This window comes from Pristiophorus japonicus, chromosome 4 (assembly GCF_044704955.1).
Source record: "Pristiophorus japonicus isolate sPriJap1 chromosome 4, sPriJap1.hap1, whole genome shotgun sequence".
Taxonomy (NCBI): Eukaryota; Metazoa; Chordata; class Chondrichthyes; family Pristiophoridae; genus Pristiophorus; species Pristiophorus japonicus.
In genome coordinates, this window is record NC_091980.1 from 56,890,903 (window position 1) to 56,904,486 (window position 13,584).

The window sequence follows — 13,584 nt, forward strand, 5'->3', positions numbered from 1 at the left end:
ACCCAGCTTGATCGAGTTTTTTGATGAGATAACAGAGAGGGTTGATGAGGGTAATGCGGTTGATGTAGTGCACATGGATTTCCAAAAGGCTTTCGACAAAGTGCCACATATTAGGCTTGCCAGCAAAATTGAAGCCCATGGAATAAAAGGGACAGCGGCAGCCTGGATACAAAATTGGCTAAGTGATAGGAAACAGAATGAATGGTTGTTTTTCGGACTTGAGGAAGGTATACAGTGGTGTTCCCCAGGGGTCGGTTCTAGGACCACTGCTTTTCTTGATATATATTAATGACTTGGATGTGGGTGTACAGGGCACAATTTCAAAATTTGCAGATGACACAAAACTTGTAGAGTGAACGGTGAGAAGAAGAGTGATAGACTCGTGAAATAGGCGAGCATGTGGCAGTTGAAATTTAACGCAGAAAAGTGTGAAGTGATATATTTTCGTAGAATGAATGAGGAGAGGACATATAAAGCAGAGAAGTCCTGCTACAACTGTACAGGGTATTGGTGAGACCACACCTGGAGTACTGCATACAGTTTTGGTCTCCGTATTTAAGGAAGGATATCCTTGCATTGGAGGTTGTTCAGAGAAGGTTCACTAGATTGATTCTGGAGATGAGGGGGTTGACTTATGAAGATAGGTTGAGCCTATACTCATTTGAGTTCAGAAGAATGAGAGGTGATCTTATTGAAACTTATAAGATAATGGGCCCAAGTTTCCACATGATAAAAAACGGGCGCCCCTCCCAGCTGGGCGCCCGTTTTTCGCGCCTAAAACGGCGCCGGAAAAAAAACGAGCGATTCTGGAGCGTTCTGCAGCTCCATGTCTGCCTGGTGCGGTGCCCAGGGGGGCGGAGCCTACACTCGCGCCGATTTTGTAAGTGGGAGGGGGCGGGTACTTATAAATTAGTTTTTTTCCTGCCGGCAACACTGCACGTGCGCGTTGGAGCGTTCGCGCATGCTCAGTGTGAAAAAAACATTGGCACTCGGCCATTTTTGTAGTTCTTTGTAGTTTAGTTTTTGAACATTTTTTAATAAAAGTACATTGCCATCAGCACAGAGGCTTCTTGTAGCAGTGAGAAGGCTGCAGGAAGCCTCAGAAAGTTGAGGCAGCCGTTTCCCGACGACCTCCCCCTTTTGCCGTCGGGAAATGGCTCCTCAATTTCTGAGGCTTCCTGCAGCCTTCTCTCTTTCCCGCCAGCCGTCTGGAACGGCTCCATTCCCTCCGCCCCCCCGCGTTCGGTCGGCTGCCTTCCCTCCCCCCCGCGTTCGGTCGGCTGCCTTCCCTCCCCCCCGCGTTCGGTCGGCTGCCTTCCCTCCCTCCCGCGTTCGGTCGGCTGCCTTCCCTCCCTCCCGCGTTCGGTCGGCTGCCTTCCCTCCCTCCCGCGTTCGGTCGGCTGCCTTCCCTCCCTCCCGCGTTCGGTCGGCTGCCTTCCCTCCCTCCCGCGTTCGGTCGGCTGCCTTCCCTCCCCCCCGCGTTCGGTCGGCTGCCTTCCCGCCCCCCCGCGTTCGGTCGGCTGCCTTCCCTCCCCCCCGCGTTCGGTCGGCTGCCTTCCCGCCCCCCCGTGTTCGGTCGGCTGCCTTCCCTCCCCCCCGCGTTCGGTCGGCTGCCTTCCCGCCCCCCCGTGTTCGGTCGGCTGCCTTCCCTCCCCCCCGCGTTCGGTCGGCTGCCTTCCCGCCCCCCCGTGTTCGGTCGGCTGCCTTCTCTCCCCCCCGCGTTCGGTCGGCTCTCTCCCTCCCCCCCGCGTTCGGTCGGCTGCCTTCCCTCCCCCCCGCGTTCGGTCGGCTGCCTTCCCTCCCTCCCGCGTTCGGTCGGCTGCCTTCCCTCCCCCCCGCGTTCGGTCGGCTGCCTTCCCTCCCCCCCCGCATTCGGTCGGCTGCCTTCCCTCCCCCCCGCGTTCGGTCGGCTGCCTTCCCTCCCCCCCGCGTTCGGTCGGCTGCCTTCCCTCCCCCCCGCGTTCGGTCGGCTGCCTTCCCTTCCCCCCGCGTTCGGTCGGCTGCCTTCTCTCCCTCCCGCGTTCGTCGGCTCCCTTCCCTCCCCCCACCCCCCCCACGTTCGTCGACTCCCTTCCCTTCCCTCCTTCCTCCCCCTCCCCCCCCCCCCCCCCCCCCCGGCCCGCGTTTGGTCGGCTCCCTTCCCTTCCCCCCCCCGGCCCGCGTTCAGTCGGCTCCCTTCCCTTCCCGCCGGCCCGCGTTCGGTCGGCTCCCTCCTCCTCCCCCGCCCGGGTTCGGTCGGCTCCCTCGTTTTGTGAGGCTTGCTGCACCATTCTCCCTGGCTGAAGCACTTTCACACAGGTAGAAAGATGGTTTATTTAATCTTTTCTTTGCTTATAAATGTTTATTCAGGTTGGATTTATTTGTATAATTGTATAAGTATAAATAAGGATTTATTGTAGAATTTAATGAGTTCTCTTCCCCCCCCTCCCCCCCCACCTCGTTCTGGACACCTGATTTGTAACCTGCGCCTGATTTTTTAATGTGTAGAACAGGTTTTTTCAGTTCTACAAAAATCTTCACTTGCTCCATTCTACTTTAGTTTGGAGTACGTTTTCACTGTGGAAACTTTCAAATCAGGCGTCAGTGGCCGGACACGCCCCCTTTTGAAGAAAAAATTCTGTTCCAAAGTAGAACTGTTCTACCTGACTAGAACTGCAGAAAAAAAAATGTGGAGAATTGCAAATTCTAAGATAGTCCGTTCTCCACCAGTTGCTCCTAAAAATCAGGCGCAAATCATGTGGAAACTTGGGCCCATTGATGGGGCTCAACAAGGTGGATGCAGAGAGGATATTTCCACTCATAGGGGAAACTAAAACTAGGGGACATAGTCTTAGAATAAGGGGCCGCCTGTTTAAAACTGAGATGAGGAGAAATTTCTTCTCTCAGAGGGTTGTAAATCTATGGAATTCTCTGCCCCAGAGAGCTGTGGAGGCTGGGTCATTGAATATATTTAAGGTAGAGATAGACAGATTTTTGAGCGATAAGGGAGTAAAGGGTTATGGGGAGCGGGCAGAAAAGTGGAACTGAGTCCATAATCAGATCAGCCATGATTTTATTGAATGGCGGAGCAGGCTCGAGGGGCCAAATAGCCTACTCCTGCTCCTATTTCTTATGTAAACTAAATGGTACAATCCTAAAGGGGATGCTCGAACAGAGAGACCTGGGGGTTTGTGTCTATAAATCGTTGAAGGTGGCAGGGCAGGTTGAGAAAGCAGTTAAAAAGGCTTACAGGATCCTGGGCTTCATAAATAGAGGTATAGAGTACAAAAGTGTGGAAATTATGATGAACCTGTATAAAACACTCGGCCCCAACTGGAGTACTGTGTTCAATTCTGGGCACCACACTTTAGGAAGGATGTGAAGGCCTTAGAGAAGGTGCAGAAAAGATTGCCGAGAATGATTCCAGGGATGAGGGACTTCAGTTACGTGAATAGACTGGAGAAGCTGGGGTTGTTCTCCTTGGAGCAAAGAAGATTGAGAGGAGATTTGATAGAGATGTTCAAAATCATGAAGGGTCTGGACAGGGTAGCTGGAGGGAAACTGTTCCCATTGGCAGAAAAGTCGCGAACCAGAGGACACAGATTTAAGGTGATTGGCAAAAGAACCAAAGGCAACAAAAGAAAAAACTTTTTTACACAGGTTGGGATCTGGAATGCACTTCCTGAAAGGGTGGTGGAAGCAGACTCAATTTTATCTTTCAAAAGGGGGGTTGGATAAGTATCTGAAGGAAAAAAATTTGCAGGGCTACGGGAAAAGGGCAGGGAGTGGGACTAGCTGAGAGTTGGCACGGGCTCAACGGACCAAATGGCCGCCTTCCGTGCTGTAACCATTCTATGATTCTATGAACTCCTTTCACTAAATCCCTCAGACTTGTTAATTCTCTCCAGTTTTAAAAGCCTCCTGAAAATCTGTTTTTTTTTAACCATACTTTGTCATCTTTCCTAACTGTTCAGCATCTTTTTCTTCTCTGTGCCTTGTCATGTTTACTATGTTAAATACATGATAGTTGTCGTCGTTACGGAAAGATTAAAGAAAGTTGAGCTTTTGAGGCTTGAAGGCAGATGATTGTGGGTTTAGAGGTATGTAAGAAATGGTTTAGAAAAGGTACATGGGAACACGATTAGAAAAAAAGCATGACAGTACGGCAGGTAGGCACAGGTTCAATTTGACGAAAGGCAAATTTAGAATTAAGATCTCATATTAGAAAGTTCCTTACACAAGGAATTTTGAATTAATTCCAAAAATGCTATTTCTTTCTCTAAAAATGATGCATATTTTAGCTTTCCAGTGGTACAATAATTTTCATTTATGTAGACATTTGCTAGGCATTTGATGTTATTATAAATTATTTTAAAATATTTCTCTTATTTCATTCTTAGAAATGATGCATCCAGTTGGGTGCAGTAACACTGGCTGCTGTGAGCCTGAGAAGGAGGTGACCCTCAGTGCTGATGATGTGAGCAGCGATGACCAGTTTGACTTGTGTTCTCAACCGGACAAACTTTATGGAAACAGCTACAAGCCGATAAGCTGCGTAAAACAAGAATCGTTGGAGGAGCCGAATTCTCAAATGGGTGTTGGAAGAAATGCAGAAGCCCAGAATGACCTGAAAAGAAGGAAAAACATTTTCCGAGCGGGGAAACGAGGAAGACCATCAGGGACAACGAAAGCTGCCGGGTACAGAACCAGTACAGGCCGACCTTTGGGAACAACAAAGGCAGCTGGGTTTAAGACCAGCCCGGGCAGGCCCTTAGGCACTACCAAGGCAGCGGGATACCGGGTCAGCCCAGGAAGGCCCCCAGGTACCATGAAAACTCTCTCCCGCATTTCTGGTCTCGATTTCCCGCCATGTAGCAGTGCTGCTTTTAGCTATTCAGTGGTGCACAACAAAGCATTAAGTGGAACCACTGAGACAAATAGAAACATGGAACTGAATCAGTAAACATCAGTAAAGCACCTGCCTTGTTTTTCTATAATCTGTTCTGCTTCTTGACAAAGTAGGGTAACTTTTTCTACAACATATTGATCTGCATACCCATGGTTTATGATTCACAGCCACCCTGTTAAACAGTGTAGAGGTTGTAGAATCCCAGCCCTAAAACAAACTTACCTATGGACCTTTGTATAAAATATTGTAACTAATGGGCATAATGTAGTTTTCTTTTGTGGTGGTATGGTACTGTATTGCTTACAGAGATAAAGCTACAGTATTCCTTTTTGAATGAGCTATTCATTAGGATCCAGTTTCGTACATGATTTCCTCTTTCCTCAGTATATGCAACCTTCTTGCATTTGAAAGAATTATGAGGGAAGGTGGGGCAATTGTCTTGCAGCTTGATGCAGTTGAAAGTCTATATGGCTTTAACTGATCTTTTTCAGTCTGTTGCATGTCATAACTGCCATGACAACATTACTAACTTTTTCATTCGTTATTTTATTGGACGTTAAATATTTAAACATCGATTGGAAAAAAATGTTAATGATTACAGAAAATAGAGAAGTTGTAACCTGCGCGTGTAGACATTATTATGTTGGCTCTCATGCTGTATTGGAACTGCTAGAGTCCCTTTGATTGCATATGTGCGTTTGTGGTTTCTTCTTTGAATTCTTTTATCTAGTTTATTATTTTGGCCAGGGGCAGTATTGTGAGAGGGATAGGTGTTGGGTTGCAAGAAGACTTGTCTCGCTGAAGTTCAGCCTGGAAGCAACGGTCAGCTGTTGTACAGACTGGTGACCAGGGCAGCTCATTAGTGAGGTTACTATGGGAGGTGTGCACAGCAGTACTTTATGAGAAATAATTATCAGGCAGATTTAGTGACTATTGTTGCAGGATGGTTATCCATGCGATACAGAATTGTGTGGCAGTTGACTTTTACTGCAAGCTAACTTCCACAAAAACCTTCTTGATAAGCAAAGTCATTTTTATTAGAAATACATTTTCCCATGGTTACACACCACTGTAAAACTCCCCATATTGCTCTTTAATCGAATGTTTTTGGGAATACTGCTTTATACCATGGCCCATAATCTGCGGTCAGCGGCGAAGCAAAAGTGTTCACCACTAGCGCCAAAGATGTGGAGAGAAGATGGCCTTTTTCGACACACAAATGATTTCAGCGCTCTGTAGTGGGAATTCCCAGAACAATGCTGCTGTGACATCCACAAGCTCTCTAAGCAGCCAATTATATTGCAGTTTTTGTCAATTCCACTGATTTCCCTGATTACACTGATTGACGGCTATGGGGAGTTGAGGGGGGGGGCGGGGTTGCGGGGATGGTGGTGTCCACAGTCAATGTTGGAGCAGTGAATGACTGACCGCAACTTGAGGATTTCCGCGTTCAGATATGCTTGCGCTACGATCAGTTTCAAAGAGGTAATAATGGCGAATGCTGTTAGTTCACCGTTATTACCCACTGTAAATGCCGGCTCTATATTTTTAATGATCTAGCAGTGGCTGTCAGGAAATCGAACATAGCTGTGAATCCTGCAGGTGTTGAAGTTAGATGACCTGTGAATGAACTGTTAGAATATTTAGAATATTTAGAATTTTTAAAGTAACTGTGAGTTGCTGATGGGCAATTAATTGAAGAGACAGTCACGCTAAAGGGCGAAATGTTACTCTTTATTGCTGGGGGGTGCATAACAGCTGAGAGAGGAAAAAATAGCTGGTTGATCAAATGGAACAGCATGCATTTCTCAGGATTTTGATGCAGAGAGTGATCATAGGAAGGAAAGCTGCTTTTGAGCAGGCTTAATATTAAGTGAAGTGACCTGCATTCGGAGTCAGCTGCCTGGGTGATCTTCAGCACAGCTGATGCAGAAGGAAGACAGACCGTGAAGAGACTACTGCAAAACAAAAATAATACTTAAGACTAGAAATGCGGTAACTACTAAGTAATCATTTAGATATTCAATTAGGAATGATATTCTTTAATTTTACTTAAAGATTTTAATATAGGCTCAGATTTTAATATAGGCTCAGAAGAGGCGTGAGAAAGGAGAACATTGTAACACAATTGCAGTTAGACCGAAGGCCGTTATTCATTGGTCAAGACACTTTCACTAGAATCATTTTAAATGATCATCTTTCGTGATTGTAGGCCACCCATAAAATTAACATTCCAGTGTGGAGACCATCTCCTTGGGTATGTTTGCCAATCTGCCATACTGGCTTTATCTATTGCTATCAACGATGACGTAACACCAGTGTTGTTTGTCCCAGTCCATTTGACACTCTGAGCATGGCAGATTACTGGTAGAAGACATGTATTGCATCACCTCCACCAAACAGAGAAGTTGCTGTTTTTTTAATTGTGGTACTTAGTCAATCACTCATTGGATTTGAGCAAAACCATGTGTAGTTATTCTATTCTCCAGAAGATTTAACTTTTTTTTTTAAAAAGGTTGCCTTCTTGTAGAAAACAGAGCTACTTGAACGCCTACTCCAGAGACAAAACACAGCTGTTAACATCCTGATTCTAACCCTTTCAGTGGTACAGGTGGCACTGCACCATGGTCATTGTGTTTTGTAAAATAAAAATCTCACTTGCATGGCATTCTGTGTATGAAATGCACTTATGAATAAATGCAATGTAATATGAAATCTTTTTTTTGCAAAGCTATACAATATCTCTCTATCTCTATTAGTATTTAACAGGCAAAAGCAAGACCGAGGGAAAACTCAACAGCCAGAGAGTTAAGCACTGTACTTTAACGCTTCTGCATACTCACAATTGGACATACAAAAGGGTTGATTGACAACTACGTGAATCGTTCCTAGAAAGGCAGGTTTTCACATTTATTAAACATGTACTACTGTAATGGTAACACTGATGTTTTCATCGAAAGTATTCCATGTATGCATCTTTAAAGTTTAATTACATAATTGTGGCATCCCTTGTAGCTGACTATTGTCACCAATCCAGCACTCGAGACATCTTCTACTGTCAAGAATATACCTCGGACTGGTTTGACATATCTAGCAACTCTGTTTCCTAAATCAGAAAGCTGAGTTATCTGTTTCATAATAAAACCATTTTTTCCAGAAATCCTTGCAGACATTTTTTTAAATAAACTTGCAAGAGAGCTGTATCTGAGGCTGATATAGTGGTAACAGCTTAAATACTGTAAATACACATTGAAGCTTAGAGCTACACCATTTGTGTGAAAGAAAACCTTGCTCAATATTTTATGTTGGCAAACAGGTAATCTTTAGGTAACATACATAGTGTATTTTATGGACATTAATTGATGTTTGCCACCAAATGCAGCTGCAAGTGCTGGAGATCACTAACCTCGAAGGATCCTCGGTTGCAGGGTGCTTCTGTTTCAAACACTCGTGTTACATGTTGACAAAACTGCATGCTTCAACTTTGCTATTACGTGTGATGCTGTATGTTGTACTGTACACAACTGCCTCATCAGAATGCTTCTATGTAAGGAACATTGTTTGACAAGTACTGTTATATGATAAAACTGTTTTATATTTGAAGCATGATATTTTTTCTTAGGCGGGAAGGAGTGGTTATTTTTTTTTAAATGATTTGGTGGGGGCTTCCTTGATGGTTTAGTGGGTAAATGAATCACATGGTGTGGTATATACTGGGAAAGTCCCAGGTTTAGTCCCTGTTCTTTGCTAGGTTGTTTAATTTCAATGCAGGTGACAGTGTGAGGTGCTGTATGGGCACGTTGTACTCAGCTGTGATGTTTTCTAACCAGCTGGCAATCTGTCTCCGTAGCCTTCAGAAGAGGACTGAATAATGGAAAGAAAAGGGGGAATGATCACTTAGAATCGCAAAATTTGACAGCGAAGAAAGAAGCCATTCAACTCATTATGCCTGTGCCGGGTGCCCAAAAGACTCACTTTTCATTTCCTGCCCTTTCCCATTACATTCTTAGGGCTAGAACCTCCACTTTTTTGCCTGCTTAACACCCACTTAACGCCCATTGAACCGCTGAAATGACATATAACGCCAAGATATCGCCCATTTTGGCACAAAATGGAAACTGACGGGTTTTTTTAGGAGACATCGCCGAGCGTTATTTTCCCCATGTGCTTAACGCCGAGAAAAAATATTACCACCTGCCCACTTTTTTTGGGCGGAATCAGCAGAACGGGCGATTTCAACGCCCATATTATCGCCCAGCGTTACTTTCCTCACAGACTTAACGCCGAGATTCAGTAATAATGCCCGGCGACTGCTTTTTGTCGTAAAGAGCATATTTACCCAACTAGCGGCCATGGAGATCGCCTACTGTCAATTTCACCATCTCGCACACATATCGCCCAGAATATCGCCAGCGGTGTGGCTGGCATTTGTTAAATCCCACTCTTACGTGAGGAACTGATATCGGAAAGATTTGCTTGAAAAAGCGCTGATGTGAGTGCCAACACTGACACACTGCTGTGTGTGTGCAGCTCAGACATCAATGGTGCCTATCACCTTGGTGCCAGTTAAAGTTTACATTGATTGATGTAAAGTTGTATTTAACCCTTTCATGGTAAGGAATCACCAGTGTGTAACGGTCCAGCTATCTGAGACACTGCGCAACAAGGTTATGTTCAATAACAAAAGTTTAATACCAACATTGGTCTGAAATCATAAGTGACACAGCCAATAACACCCAACCCACCCCCACATCCCACTTTTTCCACCATTGACATAAAACACATGGTCAACATGTCCAGCAACACAAAGGCAAAGCAGGACTGTGGTCTCCAGTCCCCATACATTGCAACAAATTGCATACCCAGATGGAGATATAACACATCCATAACCTGCGCACATGCACCTCACTTTCCTTCCCCCCTCTCTTCTCCCCACCTCTATCCCTTCCCCTCCTCACTCCACGGTGCCTGGCCAAGGACCTCCTCAGGCGGTGCCTCATTGGGGGGATGAAAGCAGATGCAGTGGGTGCATGGGTACGGGAGCGGGGGTGCCGAGGGGGCAACATTCTCTGATGCAGAAACAGGATCTTGGTCCTTGCTCTCATCTGTCAGTCGCATTGGTGGTGCGGAACATAGGGGTGGAATGCTGTGCTCGGGGACCACTGAGAGCCCTCTGCCACCACTGTTTCTGGCTACCAGCTCCAGGGCCTTCTCCATCCCTTCAATGTTATATCTTATTTGTTGGACAAGAACTCTGTGCCAACTATTTTCTTGGTGCTTAGCAGGCTTTTTGCTACTGGTGAATCTCTGTCGTGCCTCCCACAGCAGCCAGACAATCACACACCACAGCCACATACGCTTTCAGTGCCTCTGAGCTCCCTCTCTCTCTGTCTCCTCTTCTGCACATGTCATGATGACCCTTGACCTCCTGAATCGCGAGAATCAAGCGTTGCCATGCCGATGCTAAGGACGGCCACACTTTACAGCAGAAGGTTAAAAAAATTTAACACTACCGCCCATTTGATATCGCTCACAGTAACGCCATTTTCAGAAATGTAAACGAGGTGTTTTGAGAATGGGCGAGAAGCCAGCGATCTGAAAACCCTTTTTTACCGCCCACGCCAGAAATAACGCTATAAGCTCAAAAGTGGAGTTTCTAGCCTTTAATATTTTCTTTGGGCCAGGAAGTTGCTGCTGACTCATACACATTTGCACCAAACTTAAGAGTTGCCCCCTGAAGAGAAAAAAGGGATAATGTTGGGGAAAGTAAATTCTGTTCTAAAATTGTTAAATCTAGAAAATGGTCTAAATTTGGATCAAAATGTTCTGGAGCATCCCCCCATCCCCATCCCGACCACCACCACCACACACACACACACATTATCTCTAGATTTGAATCTGAAAAGGAATGTGAAAACAGGATTCTTTTTTGGATTGGTCAATGAGTTGTTTTTAGAGGGTACTACACCCTATTTTTAAAAGGTACACTTTGACAGCATGTCAACACCATAATCCTCAACCGTTCCAAAGCATATGCTGCAAAGACATGGAGAGGCCCTGCTTAATCATTGTATTGTTACTTGCTCCTCCTCCATGCAGTGCATACAAGGAAAGTATACTTCAATAAGAGCCTGGTTTTGAGGTAAGAAAGGAGACAAGGATTTCAATATTTGGCTGAGATATTTTTCTATCCTTAAAATAATTAGGTCCAAATTTTAAAATCTGGTATTCCAGATAATATATCCCTGGGGTAATTATTCCTTGGGATAATTCCTTTTGGGAAATCTACCCATTGCGAGTTGTCAGATATTGTGGTAAGGAGGACTGTTTGTTGCCCATGTAAACTCTTTTTTAGACTCTCTCTCCTGTGACAGTTGGAACTGGTGCTCTCCACTCTCTCCTGTGACAGTAGGAACTGGTGCTCTCCACTCTCTCTCCTGTGACAGTTGGAACTGGTGCTCTCCACTCTCTCTCCTGTGACAGTTGGAACTGGTGCTCTCCACTCTCTCTCCTGTGACAGTTGGAACTGGTGCTCTCCACTCTCTCTCCTGTGACAGTAGGAACTGGTGCTCTCCACTCTCTCTCCTGTGACAGTAGGAACTGGTGCTCTCCACTCTCTGTCCTGTGACAGTTGGAACTGGTGCTCTCCACTCTCTCTCTCCTGTGACAGTAGGAACTGGTGCTCTCCACTCTCTCTCCTGTGACAGTAGGAACTGGTGCTCTCCACTCTCTGTCCTGTGACAGTAGGAACTGGTGCTCTCCACTCTCTGTCCTGCGACAGTTGGAACTGGTGCTCTCCACTCTCTCTCCTGCGACAGTTGGAACTGGTGCTCTCCACTCTCTCTCCTGCGACAGTTGGAACTGGTGCTCCCCACTCTCTCTCCTGTGACAGTTGGAACTGGTGCTCTCCACTCTCTCTCCTGTGACAGTGGGAACTGGTGCTCTCCACTCTCCCGTCCTGTGTCAGTTTTAACTAGTGCTCTCCACTCTCCTGTGACAGTTGGAGCTGGTGCTCTCCACTCTCTCTCCTGCGACAGTAGGAGCTGGTGCTCTCCACTCTCTGTCCTGCGACAGTTGGAGCTGGTGCTCTCCACTCTCTCTCCTGTGACAGTTGGAACTGGTGCTCTCCACTCTGCCGTCCTGTGACAGTTGGAGCTGGTGCTCTCCACTCTCCTGTCCTGCGACAGTTGGAGCTGGTGCTCTCCACTCTCTCTCCTGTGACAGTTGGAACTGGTGCTCTCCACTCTGCCATCCTGTGACAGTTGGAACTGGTGCTCTCCACTCTCCCGTTGGTGTAGGAGGGAGGGCTTTAGTTTCCTGAACAATTGGGACCACTTCTGGGGAAGGTGGGACCTGTACAAGTCAGACAGGTTACACCTCAACAGAGACGGGACCAATGTTCTCGCGGGTGGTTTTGATAGTACGGTTGGGAGGGCTTTAAACGAGCTTGGCAAGGGGATGGGAACTCAGGAGAGGGTTCTGAGCTAGTTAGAGTGGGTGAGAGCTCAGATGAACAGAACCCCAAGAAAGAATGCAAAAGGCAGGAGGCAACAGAGCAGAGTAGCACTGGGGTAAGTGTAAACCACAAGGTGATAGGAAGGGACAATATGTATGAATATAAAGGGGCCGCAGGAGGGGTCAAAACTAAAAATTATGGTTCAAAAACTAGTATTAAAACACTCTACCTGAACGCACGCAGCATTCGAAATAAAGTAAATGAGTTGACGGCACAAATCATTACAAATGGGTATGATTTGGTGGCCATTACAGAAACGTGGTTGCAGGGTGGCCAAGACTGGGAATTAAACATACAGGGGTATCTGACAATTCGGAAAGATAGCCAAGAAGGGAAAGGAGGTGGGGTAGCTCTGTTAATAAAGGATGATATCAGGGCAGTTGTGAGAGACGATATTGGCTCTAATGAACAAAATGTTGAATCATTGTGGGTGGAGATTAGAGATAGTAAGGGGAAAAAGTCACTGGGGGGCGTAGTTTATAGGCCCCCAAATAATAACTTCACGGTGGGGTGGACAATAATCAAGGGAATAATGGAGGCATGTGAAAAAGGAACGGCAGTAATCATAGGGGATTTTAACCTACTTATCGATTGGTCAGATCAAATCGCACGGGGTAGCCTTGAGGAGGAATTCATAGAATGCATACGGGATTGTTTCTTCGAACAGTATGTTACAGAACCTACAAGGGAGCAAGCTATCTTAGATCTGGTCCTGTGTAATGAGACAGGAATAATAAACGATCTCCTAGTAAAAGATCCTCTCGGAATGAGTGATCACAGAATGGTTGAATTTGTAATACAGATTGAGGGTGAGGAAGTCGTGTCTCAAACGAGCGTACTATGCTTAATCAAAGGGGACTACAGTGGGATGAGGGCAAAGTTGGCTAAAGTAGACTGGGAACACAGACTAAACGGTGGCACAATTGAGGAACAGTGGAGGACTTTTAAGGAGCTCTTTCATAGTGCTCAACAAAAATATATTCCAGTGAAAAAGAAGGGTAGTAAGAGAAGGGATAACCAGCCATGGATAACCAAGGAAATAAAGGAGAGTATCAAATTAAAAACCAATGCATATAAGGTGGCCAAGGTTAGTGGGAAACTAGAAGATTGGGAAAATTTTAAACGACAGCAAAGAATGACTAAGAAAGCAATAAAGAAGGGGAAGATAGATTACAAATGT

The 13,584-nt window shown here is 45.9% G+C and overlaps 1 protein-coding gene across 1 annotated transcript in view; it reads left to right on the plus strand.

Annotated features, from left to right (window-relative positions):
* Positions 1-8,048, plus strand: part of c4h5orf24 (chromosome 4 C5orf24 homolog) — a 44,898-nt gene extending 36,850 nt beyond the window's left edge. The window contains exons 4-5 of the mRNA XM_070878221.1: positions 4,380-4,802; positions 7,648-8,048. Of these exons, the coding sequence (XP_070734322.1) occupies positions 4,380-4,802; positions 7,648-7,700 (476 nt within the window). The 3' untranslated portion in view covers positions 7,701-8,048. The remainder of the gene's footprint in view (positions 1-4,379; positions 4,803-7,647) is intronic.
* The last annotated feature ends 5,536 nt before the right edge of the window (positions 8,049-13,584 follow it).